General features: G+C 38.9%; 1 protein-coding gene and 1 pseudogene across 3 annotated transcripts in view; one reads left to right on the top strand and one right to left on the bottom strand.

Moving 5' to 3' along the window:
• The window catches only part of TAF4B (TATA-box binding protein associated factor 4b), a 180,265-nt gene that overhangs the window by 139,450 nt on the left and 23,230 nt on the right, over positions 1-17,585 (bottom strand). For all 3 annotated transcript variants that reach the window (XR_001711287.4, XM_054672158.2, XM_016933481.4), the window contains exons 2-3: positions 2,808-2,953; positions 488-595 (exon numbers count right to left, since the gene is read on the bottom strand). Coding sequence is in view for 2 of the 3 variants with exons in the window: in XM_054672158.2 (XP_054528133.1) it covers positions 488-595; positions 2,808-2,953 (254 nt within the window). In the remaining variant the exon portion in view is untranslated. The remainder of the gene's footprint in view (positions 1-487; positions 596-2,807; positions 2,954-17,585) is intronic.
• LOC104003112 (SIN3-HDAC complex-associated factor-like) lies at positions 11,339-12,118 on the top strand (annotated as a pseudogene).

The raw sequence follows: 17,585 nt of genomic DNA, 5'->3' as shown, positions 1-17,585 counted from the left end.
GAAAGTCCACATCCAATGACTGAACAGAGAGTAGGAATTAAGGCCCAGCCAACCATGTTAACCCATAGTGGGACAATGCTGACCGGCCATATATCCTCCAAAGTTCTCCATTAGGATGGCTAAGGCTTTATTGGGCCTGCATCTAGTTTAAACCCTTATCTACTCTCCTTTCCTTCCATGGGTATTTATCCCTACATATCCCAAATTTTATCTCAGAACCTGCTTCCAGATACTGCAACACATGGCTATTAGGCAGATTTGTATTAACTTAATACACTGAAGTAAAACTGGTATTCCAAGAATGTACACCATGTTTATCTTGTTTCCCATACCTCCAACAGTTCCCAGTTTGATAAGTGCCATCATATATTACTGAATTGCTATCTTCAATGTCACACAGTAACTTATATATCTAACAGGAGATAGCTAAATGATTTTTTAAAAAGTTAAGAGAACAACGAGTGCACGAATGGCCAGCACAACTTACTTGTACTGAGGAAGGCTTCGGAACAGTGGTTACCACAGTAGTTCCTATTTGTGCCAATTTTTTAACAGGTGTCACTGCCACTTTCTTGATTAATTGTGAGCTAGAGTTCTTGGCGGTGGAGGGGAGCAAGATAACACAAAGTCATTAGCGTTAGTAATTTAAGATCAGTACTACAGTGAACATTAGAACACTTTATGACAGCAAATGTATTTGTTATGACTGGAGTTATAACCTAATGTGTTTTACGCACATTCTATACTATAAACCTAACTGGTCAGCTGCCCAGATGACACTCATTTCATATTTCTAAGGTGGCAACTGATTCAATAAATAACCCATTTATCTGAAATTTCAAACTAAATAAATATTACAGTATTCAACATTAAAATCTTAATCTTGACTCTTTGGTTCATACAGAAAAAATAGATTCTTATGTAATATTTAATTATAAACAAAAACCTGCTAATCTACATTCTCAACCCACAGCAGTTAAACCAAACTAGAAAGGGAAGGAGTGGCTATTATTGACAGATACAGTAACAGAGAAAATGACTGTTTCAGGACCTAGAATCAAATTAGTAGGGCACAAAAATGAAAAACACTGGCAGAGAATGATTATTATAAAAAACAATGCAATCTGTCATTACAATGAGCCTGAGTCATCAAGAAAATGCTAAACTACATTCAGTATTTTTATTTAAATAAAATACCCATTAAAAAATATACATATATAATTTTTGTTTGTTTTTTTTGTTTTGTTTTGTTTTGTTTTGAGACAGAGTCTCGCTCTGTCGCCCAGACTGGAGTGAGGTGGCACGATCTCGGCTCACTGCAAGCTCCGCTTCCTGGGTTCATGCCATTCTCCTGCCTCAGCCTCCCACGTAGCTGGGACTACAGGCGCCTGCCACCACGTCGGGCTAATTTTTTTGTATTTTTAGTAGAGACAGGGTTTCACCGTGTTAGCCAGGATGGTCTCGATCTCCTGACCTCGTGATCCACCCACCTCAGCCTCCCAAAGTGCTGGGATTACAGGCGTGAGTCACCGCGCACAGCCCCATAAAAATATTTTTAACTCTATCAAACAAGATAAGCTTCAGTTATCTAGAAAGATCACCATGGATGTAAAATAGGTCATTCTAACAATGCCAAGTTAATGAAATGCAGCAGATTTCTGTATTTCTTAAAGATAATTTCTGTAAGATACAAATAAAAATGAATACTATAGGCTGGGTACAGTGACTCAGCCTGTAATCCCAGCACTTTGGGAGGCCAAGGTGGGCGGATCACCTGAGGTCAAGAGTTCGAGACCAGCCTGACCAACATGGAGAAACCCCATCTCTACTAAAAATACAAAATGAGCCGGGCGTGGTAGCACATGCCTGTAATCCCAGCTACTCAGGAGGCTGAGGCAGGAGAATCACTTGTACCTGGGAGGCAGAGGTTGCGGTGAGCCAAGATCATACCATTGCACTCCAGCCTGGGTAACAAGAGCAAAACTCCATCTCAAAAAACAAAAAAAGAATATTACTATTTTACCAAAAATTAAAATTAAAGCAGAACTGGTCAAGTGCAGTGGCTCACGCCTGTAATCCCAACACTTCGAGAGGCGGAGGCAGGCAGATCACCTGAAGTCAGGAGTTCAAAACCAGCCTGGCTAGCATGGCAAAACCGTGTCTCTACTAAATAAACACAAAAATTAGCTAGGCATGGCAGTGGGCGCCTGTAATCCCAGCTACTCGGGAGGCAGAATTATTATATTCTTTCCATTTAAGATGCAAATAGGCCAGGTGCAGTGGCTCACACCTATAATCCCAGCACTTTGGGAGGCTAAGAGGACTGTCATGAGCCCAAGAATTCAAGACCAGCCTGAGCAACAAAGCGACATGCTATCTGTGCAAAAAATAAAATTAGTCGGGCATGGTGGTATGCAGTTGTGGTCCCAGCTATATGCGAGCCTGAGGCAGGAGGATCACCTGAGCTCGGGAGCTTGAGGCTGCAGTGAACCAAGTGAGCCACGTTCATGCAATTGTACTCCAGCCTGGGAGAGAGAGTGAGATCCTGTCTCAAAAAAGATGCAGATAGCCCTCTGAACATTCCTTTGAGGACATAAAATCTGAAGACTGAATTTACTATTTTGGCAATTATCAGAGGACAAAGCCAAAAATCTTTATTAAATTGACATATTCAAGGCAAGCTGACCTAAAAAGCTGAATAGAATCATGTCTTACATTATTTTTTACTAGCAAACATATACACAACATTTATATGAAAATTATAGCTGACAAACAAAGAAAGATGAAAAATATTTAAGGTATATTACCGGCACTGTACAGATTTTGACTGTTTGAGGATTCGCTGGTACTGCTGGCCTTGAGGTTATGTTACTTGTGGTCTCGGCTCTTGTTACAGTTTGCTGAGGAGATACCAACATCAACGGACCACTGTTACTTTTAATCAAAACGGTTCCTATATTTAAAAAAGAAAAAAAAAGTGACCTCTGAGCCACTAAATACAGCATAACCATCACATATTTTCTTCTCCCATTTCTTTCAACACTTTAAAAAGATGTCTTCAATACATACTGAATTTCATGTCTGCTACTTATATACAAAGATGAACAAATGTTTTTACTCCAAGCTATTTAAAAATTTAAAATCTATGAATATAATGAGATGCTCCTGAAGAAAGCAAAACACTTTTCCTTCATGACATCAAAACTATCTATAAAGCTACAGTAATTAAGATGGTGTAGTTAACAGCATAAGACTGAATAACCTGACCACTGGAATAGAATAGAGAACCCCCAAATCAACTCATGTAGATATATCATATCACATTTTCCTAAAAGGCTCTGTAGACTTATGAGGAAAGGAGACTATTCAGTAAGTGGGGCTGGTCAATTAGCTATCTATACGGAAAAGATAAAATTTGAGAAAGAAAAATATATGTAAATGTGGGCCCTTTAAAATTATCTCCCCCAGAGAGGCATTAAAATGAGACAGCAATTAGGTCTTACTCTCCTTTGCTATGTAATCAATCCTCTCTTGAAACTGCTTGCTATAGCCACAAGTAGCTCTAAAGTAACCTAACAATGCCACATGCCAGATAACATAAACCACACTCTATAGTTCAACAATCTATAACCAATCAATGTTATTTCTGTAAACCAATGAGGATTCCTGACAAATAACTCTTTTATTTTCATTATTTTTGAGACAGAGTCTCGCTCTGTCGCCCAGACGATCTTGGCTCACTGCAACCTCCGCCTCCTGGGTTCAAGAGATTCTCCTGCCTCACCCTCCCCAGTAGCTGGGATTACAGGCATGCACCACCATGCCCAGCTAATTTTTTTGTATTTTTAGTAGAGATGAGGTTTTGCCATGTTGGCCAGGCTGGTCTCAAATCCCTGATCCCAGGTGATCCTCCCACCTCAGCCTCCCAAAGTGCTGGGATTACAGGTGTGAGCCACTGCACCCGGCTGACAAATAATATTTTAATCAACCCACTCTTTATCTTTTTTCTGCTTTTAAAAACCTGTTTATTACAAAGGCACTCCCCAAGGCAATTTGTGTGTCCTGGGCAGCTGTACTCAACCTCGGCCCAAATAAACTCTCTATATTAATTCTGCCTCAGCTTCTTTCTTTTGGGTAGACCTTTCAGATGCCTATTTCACACACATTCACAAAAACCAGGTGTATTAAGAATATAAAAGTAAAAGGCAAAAATTTTTAAACTCTTAGACAATGTAGAAAATTATCTTTCTGCATGCCTGTAGCCCGTAGTCCCAGCTACTTGGGACAACTGCTGAGGCAGGAGGACAGCTTGAGCCCACAAGCTCGAGGCTGCAATGAGCTATGATCGCATCTACACTCCAGCCTGGGACACAGAGCAAGACCCTGTCTCAAAAAAGAGAGAGAGAGAGAGAAAGAGAGAAAGAGCGAAAGAAAGAAAGGGCTTTCTGAACTTGGGATAGGGAAGAATTTCTTAAAGTTCAATAAACTCAACTACATTAAAAGTAAAAACTGTTATTCAGCAAAAGACACCATCAGGTAATAGGACACGCCATAAAATGAAGCAAAATTTTGGTTCACATATATTCAAAGGATGAGTATCCAAAATGCACAAAAGAAACACAGAGGCCAAGGACAAGGAAAGGTAAATTAAGACCACAGTGAAATATCACTTCATATCTACATAGACAAGCAAAGATTAAGATGACCAATGACAATACCAAGGGTTAGAGAAAAGTGTATCAACGGAATTCTAACATCTTGGTGGTGGTAGTACAATTTAGTACAACTAACTACTTTCTTCAACTTTACATCAAATTTATTTCCATTTGCATATCCTGTAACTCAGTATTTCTAGCCTAAAGTAATTCTTGGCCAGGCATGGTGGCTCACGCCTGTAATCCCAACACTTTGGCAGGCTAAGGCAGGAGGATCTCTTGAGACCTGGGGTTTGAGACTACCCTCAGCAACAAAGTGAGACCCTGTCTCTACAAAAACAATTTTTTAATTAGCCAAATGCAGTGGGCATGTGCCTGTAGTCCAAGCTACTCAAGAGACTGAGGTGGGAGGCTCACTTGAGCCCAAAAGTTCAAGGCTGTAGTGAGCTATGATGGTGCCACTGCACTTTCGCCTAGGTGACAGAGCACAACACTGCCTCTAAATAAAATCTTTTTAAAAAAAAAAAAAGTCTTTTGTGTCAAAAGGAGGCATAGACAAAAATATTCACAGCTGGAGTTCCACTTTCAGATGGTGGCAAGAGGATCTCTACAACTCTGTTCCCCAGTAAAATAGGCATAACTGGTGAAAATTATTTTTATAAAACAATCATTCAAAGTTTTTGGAAACCGGTCAGGTATGGTAGCTCACACTTGTAAACCCAGCACTTTGGGAGGCCAAGGCAGGCAGATCACTTGAGGCCAGGAGTTTGAGACAAGCCTGGCCAACAGGGTGAATCCCCGTCTCTACTAAAAAAATACAAAAATTAGTGGAGGGTGGTGGCAGGCACCTGTAATCCTGAGTAGTAACTCAGGAGGCTGAAGCACAAGAATCGCTTGAAACTGGGAGGCGGTGGTTACAGTAAGCCGAGATCACGTCACTGCACTCCAGCCTGGGCAACACAGAGAGATTCTGTCTCAAAAAAAAAAAAAAAAAAAAAAAAAGTGTTTGGAAACTGTCCTAAGGCATGCAGAAAATGACTACAGTTATTGGAGATCTGCTAAAACTCAGTAAGAATAGCAAGAATATGTGGCATTTGCTGCAACCAACTCCCCTCTCTTTCCCTTCTCAGCTCAACATGACAGAAATTCCATTCCAGGGAGTGTGGCCAAGAAGACAGGGTTCCCTCTCTCCTAACCTCCCAATCTAAGGCTATGGTATCTTCCCGGGAGGAGGAAGTCACCTGCATTTCTCATCTACCCTCAATCCTCACCCCCCATCCCAGCTACATATTGAAGAGGATAAACTTGAGACAGGTGCATCTTAGGGTTCAAGTCTCCCTTCTTTCACCCATTCCCATTCATAAAAGGAAATCTGTACTTCAAGGACAGCACACTGGGAACACTTGGACCTCAAGTGTCTCACCCCAGCTCTTTCACAGGGTGGAGGTGTTCCATGTTGGGAGAGGTGAGCAGAAAAGACCTGAGTACTGCCCACACCCAGTACCTTGTTCCTAGAGCAGGGATATCACTCAGAGAGAAGAAAGCCACAGTCCCGACCTCTGCTCCCAATATCTCCCTAAATGAAATGTCTTTACGTTAAACAGAGTGGAGAAGTTCAAGGCTAAAGGCACCCTCAAATACAAAGTAGCAATTAAGAGGAGGCTGGTAGCTTCATGAGAGATACAAGCTAAACCATAAGTCTACTAGTTTACCAAAGAAAACCAAAGAGACAACTAAGGGTCCTCCTTGGGTCAGAACAAACCTCAAACACTGGCCTAAAAAATTATCTCTGTAAAGGAGCCCAAATTTAATTGGATCAGACTGTGGAACAAGTTAGGCTCTAGGGCATTGTTGAAAACAATAGGGCAATCAGCTGGCAATGAGTGGATCCTAACAGCCAGTTGTGATACCAGCATAAGCAGACAGCTTAACAGAGAGATGAGGCAGAGACAGAGTCCTGCTAAAGATGACAGTGCTCATGTTCAAGGATGTGCCCTCTAAAAAGTAACATCAGCAGCTGCTTATTGTAGCAAAAGGAGACCTCACTAAAACAGTCTAGCCAGACCTTTTTTAAAAATCAAAAAACAGTAACACACCCAAGGGAGTGGGGACCAGTATTAAGAGTTGCTACACTATAGTTAACAACAAGCTATGACATGTAAAGAAACAGAAAAGTGTGACATAAACACAGAGGGAAAAGCAGGCAACAGAAACCACCTGTGAGACAGATTAGATGTCAGATTTAATAAATGTCAGAGTAACAATTATAAGTATGTTCAAAGGAATAAAAGGAACCATACTTAAAGAAGAAAGGTGTGATACACCTAGAATATCACTAGAGATAGATATTATTTTTAAAAAATGGAACTTCTGTCATTACAGTAACAAATTCACAAGAGATTCAAAAGTAAACCTAAACTGGCAAAAGACCAAGATCAGCAAACTTGGAGATAAATCTATAGAAATTATGTAATCCAAAGAACAAAAAGAATGATGAAAAATATAGACCAATGGAACAGAACAGAGCCCTCAGAAATAGTACCACACATCTACAACCATCTGATCTCTGACAAACCTGACAAAAACAAGAAATGGGGAAAGGAGTCCCTATTTAACAAATGGTGCTGGGAAAACTGGCTAGCCATATGTAGAAAGCTGAAACTGGATCCCTTCCTTATACCTTATACAAAACTTAATTCAAGATGGATTAAAGACTTACATGTCAGACCTAAAACCAGAAAAACCCTAGAAGAAAACCTAGGCAATACCATTCAGGACATAGGCATGGGCAAGGACTTCATGTCTAAAACACCAAAAGCAATGGCAACAAAAGCCAAAATTGACAAATGGGATCTCATTAAACTAAAGAGCTTCTGCACAGCGTAAGAAACTACCATCAGAGTGAACAGGCAACCTACAGAGTGGGAGAAAATTTTTGCAATCTACCCATCTGACAAAGGGCTAATATCCAGAATCTACAGAGAACTCAAACAAATTTACAAGAAAAAAACAAACCCCATCGAAAAGTGGGTGAAGGATATGAACAGACACTTCTCAAAAGAAGACATTTATGCACCCAAAAGACACATGAAAAAATGCTCATCATCACTGGCCATCAGAGAAATGCAAATCAAAACCACAATGAGATACCATCTCACACCAGTTAGAATGGCAATCATTAAAAAGTCAGGAAACAACAGGTGCTGGAGAGGATGTGGAGAAATAGGAACACTTTTACACTGTTGGTGGGAATGTAAACTAATTCAACCATTGTGGAAGACAGTGTGGCAATTCCTCAAGGATCCAGAACTAGAAATACCATTTGACCCAGCCATCCCATTACTGCGTATATACCCAAAGGATTATAAATCATGCTGCTATAAAGGCGCATGCACACGTATGTTTATTGTGGCACTATTCACAATAGCAAAGACTTGGAACCAACCCAAATGTCCATCAGTGATAGACTGGATTAAGAAAATGTGGCACATATACACTATGGAATACTATGCAGCCATAAAAAAGGATGAGTTCATGTCCTTTGTAGGGACATGGATGAAGCTGGAAACCATCATTCTCAGCAAACTATTGTAAGGACAAAAAACCAAACACCGCATGTTCTCACTCATAGGTGGGAACTGAACAATGAGAACACTTGGACACAGGGTGGGGAACATCACACACTGGGGCCTGTCATGGGGTGGGAGGAGGGGGAAGGGATGCATTAGGAGATATACCTAATGTAAATGATGAGTTAATGGGTGCAGCACACCAACATGGCACATGTATACATATGTAACAAACCTGCATGTTGTGTACATGTACCCTAGAACTTAAAGTATAATTAAAAAAAAGAAGAAAAATAAACAGATTCTCAGAAAACATGGAACACCATTAAAGACACCAACATAGGCATAATGTTAGTACCAGAAAGAGAGGGGAGAGAGAAAGGAACAGAAAAAAAAAAATCAAAGAAATAACAGCTGAAAGCTTCCCAAATTTGGAGGAAAATAATCCAGACATCAAGGTAGCTCAAGAAACCCCAAGTAAGCTAAATGCAAAGAGAGCCCCACACCAAGACACATGGTAGTAAAAATGTTCAAAAACAAAGAAAAAAGGAAGGCAAAGACATTTAAAATTTAAAAACAGGCTGGCACAGTGACTTGTAATCCCAGCACTTTGGAAGGCTGAAGCAGGAGGACTGCTTAAGTCCAAGAGTTTGAGACCAGACTGGACAACAAAGCAAGACTCCATCTCTAAAAAAAAAAAAAAAAAAATTAAAAGGTAGCCCAGTGTGGTGGCGCACACCTGTAATCCCAGCTACTGGAGAGGTTGAGGTGGATCACTCAAGCCCAAGAATTCAAGGTTGCAGTGAGCTATAATCACACCACAGCACTCCAGCACAGGCAACAGAGCAAGACCTTGTCTCGAAAAAAAAATTTTTTTTAATTTAAACTGAGAAGATTCATTAGTAGCAGATACTCCATACAAAAAACACTAAATGAAGTTCTTCAGGCTGAAAACAAGTGACCAAGGCAGTAATTCAAATTCACGTGGAAAAAACAAAGAGCACTGGTAATTATGTAATTTGGCAGTATAAATGTATTATTACTTCTTCTTTCATAACGGGTTTTTAAAAACTATTGTATAGAACAATATATATAGAATTACATCTTTGGAAATTTAACATACAGGAATGTAAAATTTTTACAAATAGAAGCACAGAGGAAATGGGTGGAAGCAAAGCTGTATTGTACTAAAGGTACTTCAGATGGTAGCTCAGAAGCAAAGGAACAAATGAAGAAAATCCAGAAAAGACAAATAAGGTAATATAACAAATGACATAAACATGTCCTTGCTCTCTTCTTCCCTCAGCTTTTTTTTTTTTGAGATGGAGTCTCGCTCTGTCACTAGGCTTGAGTGCAGTGGTGCGATCTCGGCTCACTGCAACCTCCGACTCCCTGGTTCAAGCAATTCTCCTGCCTCAGCCTCCTGAGTAGCTGGGATTACAGGCACATGCCACCACGCCCAGCTAATTTTTGTATTTTTAGTAGAGACGGTGTTTCACCATGTTGGCCAGGATGGTCTCAGTCTCCTGACCTCGTGATCTGCCTGCCTCGGCCTCCCAAAGTGCTGGGATTACAGGCATGAGCCACCACACCCAGCCTCAGCTTCTTTAAAAGACATAAAATTATGTAACATAATAATTGTTGGGTTTGTAATATAACTAGATGCAAGGTATAAAGCAATAATTACACACACACACGCGCGCGCGCGCGCGCGCGCACGCAGAGGAAAGCCAGAAATGAACTATATAAAAGAAAGGGCTTCTCTGTCTCACTGAAATAAGTTAATATACACATGAAGGAGATTCCAATGAGGTTCATATTGTAAGCCCTAAAGCAACCTCTAAGAAAAACACTCAAAAACATGTTGAAAAAATTACAAAGGATAAGTGTTACCCTAGAAAATATTTGCTTAATACAAAAGAAAGCAGGAAAAGTATAGAGAAAAAAGTAAAAGAAACATATAGGAAACAAAAGTAAATGGCAGGCCTAAGTCCAACTATATATATATAACAACATTAAATGCAAATGTGAATGTACAAAATAATCCAATCAAAAGGCAGAAAGTGCTAGGTTGGATAAAAAACAAAATTCAACTATATGCTCCTTACAAGAGACATACATTAGACTCAAAGATATAAAAGAGTTGAAAATAAAAGACATCATACAAACAGAACCACAAGAAAGCTGTAGTGGCCATACTAATATCAAAATAGACTTTAAACAAGAGATAAAGAAGGGCATTTTGTAATGATGGGGCTAACAGATCAACACGATGTAACATTTTAAGCACATATACCTCACACAGAGAGCCTAAAATACATGAAGCAAAAAGTGATAAAAGGAAAAATAATTCAACAATTACTTGGACACTGCGATACCCCACTTTCAATGAAGAATAGAACTAAACAGAAAAGCAGCAAGGAAATCAACCACTTGAAAAAACTATAAACCAACTAAACCTAACTCAGATCTATGGAGTACTTCACCTAACAACAATAGCATTCTTAAGTGTATGCGAAACATTCTCCAAGACAGACCATATACTAGGACACAAAACAAACCTCAATAAACTTTCAAAAATTGAAATTATATTAGGTTGGTGCAAAAGTAATCACGGTTTTCGCCATTGAAAGTAATGGCAAAAAAAACACAATTATTTTGCACCAACCTAATACAATGTATGGTCTCCACCTACAATGGAATGAAATTAGAAAACAGTGACAGAAAAAAAAAAAAAAAAGTGGGGTAACTCACAAATATGTGCATAATAAACACACTTCTAAGTAACCAATGGATCAATGAAGAAATCATAAAGGAAACTAGAAAATACTTTTGAGATGAATGAAAATGAAGATACAGCATACCAAAATCTATGTGATGCAACTAAAGCAATATTCAGAGAAAAATGTACAGCTATAAATGCCTGTCTTAAAAAGGAAGAAATATCTCAAATCACTAACAACCTTTTACCTTAAGACACTGGAAAAAGAAGAGCAAAATGAAAACTAAAGCAAGCAGAAGAAAAGAAATAATAAAGATTAAGAGCAGGGGCAAATAGAGAATAGAAAAACAACTGAGAAAAATCAACAAAACTGGAGTAGGGAGTGCTTGAGGGGGACTGGCCTGGCGTGCACTCTGCACCTCGGGGACGTTATTGCGCGTGGAACGGCTGCTTTTGGAAGACTTTTGCCCAGAAGAAAAGATGTTTGGTTTTCACACGCCGAAGATGTACCGAAGTATAGAGGGCTGCTGTATTTGCAGAGCTAAGTCCTCTAGTTCTCGATTCACTGACAGTAAACGCTATGAAAAGGACTTTCAGAGCTGTTCTGGATTGCATGAGACTCCTTCAGGAGACATCTGCAATGCCTGTGTCCTGCTTGTGAAAAGATGGAAGAAGTTGCCAGCAGGATCAAAAAAAAAAACTGGAATCATGTGGTAGATGCAAGGGCTGGACCCAGTCTAAAGACTACATTGAAACCAAAGAAAGTGACTCTATCTGGGAACAGGATAAAGAGCAACCATATCAGTAAACTGCAGAAGGAATTTAAACATCGTAATTCTGATGCTCACAGTACCACCTCCAGTGCCTCCCAGCTCAATCTCCTTGTTACAGTAACCAGTCAGATGACGGCTCAGATACAGAGATGGCTTCTGGTTCTAACAGAACACCAGTTGTTTCCTTTTTAGATCTCACATACTAGAAAAGACAGAAGACATGTTGTGGGATCATCTATAAAGGCCGTTTTGGGGAAGTCCTCATTGACACACATCTCTTCAAGCCTTGCTGCAGCAATAAGAAAGCAGCTGCCGAGAAGCCAGAGGAGCAGGGGCCACAGCTTCTGCCCATCTCCACTCAGGAGTGGTGACTGAGGTTTTTATGTAGAAGGGGAACAAAAAAAACCATCTAAATTTTGAAGACCACAAAGCAACAAACTGACCTTTTTTTTTTTTTTTTTTTTTTTTTTTTTTTTTTTTTTTTTGGAGACAGAGTTTTGCTCTTGTTGTCCAGGCTGGAGTGCAGTGGCGTGATCTTGGCTCACTGCAACTTCGTCTCCCGGGTTCAAGTGATTCTCCTGCCTCAGCCTCCCGAGTAGCTGGGTTTATAGGTGCCCACCACCAGACCCAGCTAATTTTTTAGTTTTAGTAGAGACAGGGTTTCACCACGTTGGCCAGGCTGGTCTCAAATGACCCTCCTATTTTTAACTTGGATACCTGCTATTCTGCCAAAAGACAATTTCTAGAGTAGTTTTGAATGGGTTGATTTCCCCCAGTCCCACAAACTCTGAAGCCAGTGTCTAACTTACTAAAAAAAGAGTTGTACATAATATTTAAGATGCTGAGTATTTCATAGGAAAGCTTAATGCTGCTGTAAAGTGCTCTTTCAGTCTTTTTTTTTTAATCCCCTTCTAATGAATGAAACCAGGGGAATTTCAGGGGACAGAGATGGGATTTGTTGTATGATAAACTGTATGTAGTTTTCAGTCTTTCTGTATTGAGAAGCAGTGGTTGGGGCATTTTTTAAGATGGCTGGCTACTCGTTTTCCCTCATGATAGTAAGTTTGTCATAACTCAGTAACATGGACTTGCCCCTAGAGGCAGTTGTTAATAATTTTGAAATATTAAGGTCTTGCCAAGCTTCTGATGATTCAAACCTGTACTACTGATTATTAAGCAGGACAGACTGAGCTTTCTGTTGCAAATCCCTTGGAGGAGAAAGTAATTTCTAAATATACAGAAAGGTAACTTGACTATATATGTTGCATCCTGTGCCTCCCTTCATATTAATATTTGATAAAGATTTTAATTTATATAAAACTTCTAAAGCAGAATCAAAGCTCCTCTTAGGGAAATGGCAAGTCTCTAGGACAGGCGAGACCCTGTATGAATAGTACCAAAGCATTACCGCACAGTAGAAAACACACTCTATTAAAAATGTTAAGCTATCTGAAAAAATGTGCAAGTCTTCGGGATGGCACAAAACAAAGGTTAATGCTTCTTGGGGCACATTTCTTAGAGGGCTTGCTGAGTGTGTAAATGTAATTGATTTTTGTGTTACATGACTTTGATGACTTCATTGAAAATCTGCACAATTCAGTTCCAGCTCCGGATTACTTCAGTTGACCTTTGTGAAGGTTTTTATCTGTGTAGAATGGGTGTCTGACTTGTTTTAGCCTATTAAGTTTCTATTTTCTTTCACTCTGTATTAAAACTAAAATTTACTAAAAGAGAAAAAAAAGAAAAATCAACAAAACCAAAAGATTGTTCTTTGGAAAAAAAATAAACAAAACTGACAAACCTTTACCTAGAATGACTAAGAACAAAGGAAAGACTCAAACTATTAAAATCAGGTGTGAGGCCAGGCATGGTGGCTCAGGCCTGTAATCCCAGCGCTTTGGGAGGCCAACGTAGGTAGATCATTTGAGGTCAGGAGCTCGAGACCAGTCTGGCCAACATGGTGAAACCCCGTCTCCCCTAAAAATACAAAAAAATTAGCCAGGCATGGTGGCACATGCCTGTAGTCCCAGCTACTCAGGAGGCTGAGGCAGAAGAATCGCTTGAACCCGGGAGGCAGAGGTTGTAGTGAGCTAAGATCATGCCACTGCACTCCAGCCTGGGCAACAGAGCGAAACTCCATCTCAAAAAAATTAATTAATTAACAAAATAAAATGGGGGGGTGGGGGGGGCATAAGTTTTACACAAATAAGGATTATAAGGGAAGACTATAAACAATTATAAACTAATAAATTAGACAATTTAGATGAAACAAATTCCTAGAAACACATAAACTACTGAAATTGACTCAAGAAAGAATAGACAACCTGAATAGGCCTTTAAGAAATGAAGATATTGAATCAAAAGAGTATCTGTAAGAAAAGCCCAGGTCCAGATGACTTCACTGGTCAATTCTACCAAATATTTAAAAGAAAATTTAATGTTAATCCTTCACCAAGTATTCCAAAAAATAAAAAAGCAGGGAACATGTCCCAACTCATTCTATAAGGTCAGTATTAACGATACCAAAAACAGACAAGGACATCACAAGAAAACCACAGGTCAATATCCCTTATGGATATAGACACAAAAATTCTTGACCAAGTACTAGCAAACTGAATCCAGCAATGTTTTATATGTGTTATATATCATGACCAAGTGATAGTTATCTCAAGAATACAAGGGTGGTTTAGTATCCAAACATTAACTACTATAAAACACCCTATCGATAGAATGAAAGACAAAAACCACATGATCATCTCAACAGATGCGGAACAAGCATTTGACAAAATTCAACAAGCCTTTCTTTCAGATAAAAAGACCCAAAAAAAGAGAAACAGAAATTTTCTCAACCTGATAAATGGATTTACAGAAGACCCACAGATAACATCATACTTTTGGTGAAAGTCTGAATTTCTCCCAAGGATCAGGAATAAGACAAGGATATCTAAGATGAAGGATGAGACAAGGATGCCTACAATCACTACTTTTGTTCAACATTATATTCAGAGTTCCACCAAGGGTAACTGGGCAAGAAAATGAAATAAAAGGCATCCAAATCAGAAGGGAATGAGTAAAATTATTTACAGATGGCATGATCTCATAAGGTTCCACAATCTCAGTGGATGCCTAAAACCTCAGACAGTGCTGAACACCCCACATATTATGTTTTTTCTATACATACATACCTATGATAAAATGTAATTTATAAATTACACACAGTAACATACTGGCAACAATAACTAATAATAAAATATATATAAATAAATAAAATAATAAAATAATAAATAAAAATAAAAATAGAATAGAATAAAAAAATATGCCACCAGCATCACCACTCTTGTAAGCTTTGGGGCCCTTATTAATTAAAATAGGGTTACCTGAACACAAACGCTGTAATACTGTGTACTATAACAGTCAAGAGGGCTACTAAGTAACTAATAGGTAGGTAAGTGTACAGAGTGTCAATACACTGGACAAAGGGATGATTCACATTTCAGGCAGGATGCAGTGGAATGGAGGGAGATTTCATCACGATACTCAGAATGGCACACAATTTAAAACAAATTGTTTATTTCTGGAATTTTCCACTTAATATTTTTGGAGGCAGTTGACCATGGGTAAATGAAACCATTAGATAAGGGAAGAGGAACTACTATATATAGAAAATCCTAATGAACCCTCTAAAAAACAATTAGAAGTAATCAATTTAGCATGGTAGCAGGATACAAGATCAATATTCAATAATCAACTGTATTTTTATACACTTGCAATGAATAACCATAAATGAAATTAAGAAAATGATTCTATTCACAATAGCACCAAAAAGAATAATATACTTCAAGGATAAATTTAACAAAGTACAAAACTAACACTATGAAAACTAAGAAATGTCTTCATACTTTAATTACTTTCAACATGTAAAAAACACGTTGAAAAACGTATGTTGAAAGTAATTACAGAAGATCTAAATAAATGGAAAGATATCCATGTTCATGGATGGGTAAACCTCAGACCTACCTCACTGGATTGTTAAAGGAACCAAATGAGACAATATATGTGAGAGGATTTTTGAATTTTTGAGCAGGTAGCTATTAATGCCAAGAGGTCCACAATTCAAACTTTTCTTCAACTAAGTACTCAAAACATCAGTAGGAGGCAATATTAGAATAGCTGTAGACAGGCAATGCTGAGAATAAAATAACCAGCTCATCTTCAGACCAAAGTGTTTTCAAGATGCAAAACACTCCTTTTGCAACCTTAACCAATTATTTATCTCAAAGGCCCAATGCCAATGAGAAGCAATAATATAATAGAAAGCACTTAAAAACAAAGGGAAACTGAATGTTAGTCTCTTCTCTGAAGACCAGTGACCAAGTTTCTTTGAATCCAATCCTGATAAATATCTGAGACTCACTTTTTCCAATCATAAAAGAATGGCCTGTTTATTCTACAAGCGTATTGACAGAATGTAATCATATATTAGGTTACATAGCACCGTTCCTCTATAAATATTAAGATATTAAAGTGTATCGTGGTCCAGTGTCCACTCTGTACTTGGTACATGATTTACATATTCTACCCTTCAGCCCAGTGAACTGCTACATCCCAATATCCAAAAATGCCAATTTCTTGGTGTCAAGCTGATCTGAATGGAAGTTCTCTGACTTCTCCACATTCACAGCATTTGTAAATACTGCCCCTGAAAAAATAGCAGATCCTTACAAATCTAAGAGCCTTAAAGATGCTAGAATTCATCTAGTACAATTTAATACATATACAGAATGCCTCACTAGTCACCTTTTAGCCTCTTTTCAAATAGTCCAGGGTTAGGAAAACGCAGATTTCTTTGTGTCACTCTTTCACAAGCAGATCACGAATATAAGTCCTTCCTTAATATGGAACCAAACGTGCCTCCCATTAATATCCAGAGATGTGAGGGTACCTTCTGCAACCACACAAAATAAGCCCACTCTCATTTCCATAGGACTGGAAACACTTAGACGCTAAGTTGTTTCCTTCCTCAGGCACTAGAGGCCAAATTTCTTCCATTTTTCACGTCACAGTTTTCCTTACAAAGAGCTTAAAGTCATTTAAATTTCCCTCATTTCCTGAATTGAATAAATAAAAGAAAAAATTAAAGCAATCAAGAAGTTTATATCCCAGGTCGTGCTATTAGTTATGGTATATCTCCCCTATCCTCCATTTACACAGCTGATTTGCCAAAATTGAGCTTCTATTTATCTCTATTAAATTTCATTTTTTAAGGATAGGTTGTTAGATTTCAGGTGATTTTTACTTTCTTCTTTTTACTTTCCATATTTGTTGGTCTTTTTATATGTATGTATTATTTTACAAAAATAAGTTTGTTAGACAAAAACTAAACCCACAGAATATCTACCCTATTTATTACTGCATCTATGGCACTTAGTGTAGAATCCAGGATATAGTTAGCACTGATCACATCGGTAATCTCAGCACTTTGGGAGGCTGAGGTGGGTGGATCGCTTCAGCTCAGGAGTTCAAAACCAGCCTGGGCGAAATGGTGAAACCCCATCTCTACAAAAAAAAAATTTTTTTTTTTTTTTTTTTTTTTGAGATGGAGTCTCGCTCTGTTGCCCAGGCTGGAGTGCAGTGGCGTGATCTCGGCTCACTGCAAGCTCCGCCTCCCGGGTTCACGCTATTCTCCTGCCTCAGCCTCTCGAGTAGCTCGGACTACAGGCGCCTGCTACCATGCCTGGCTAATTTTTTGTATTTTTAGTAGAGACAGGGTTTCACCGTGTTAGCCAGGACAGTCTCGATCTCCTGACCTCGTGATCCGCCTGCCTCGGCCTCTCAAAGTGCTGGGATAGGAGGCGTGAGCCACCGC

The sequence above is a fragment of the Pan troglodytes genome, chromosome 17 (assembly GCF_028858775.2).
Source record: "Pan troglodytes isolate AG18354 chromosome 17, NHGRI_mPanTro3-v2.0_pri, whole genome shotgun sequence".
In the NCBI taxonomy this organism is placed as follows: domain Eukaryota; kingdom Metazoa; phylum Chordata; class Mammalia; order Primates; family Hominidae; genus Pan; species Pan troglodytes.
The sequence above is the reverse complement of the archived record's forward strand: the minus strand, read 5'-3'. Positions and strand labels throughout refer to the sequence as shown.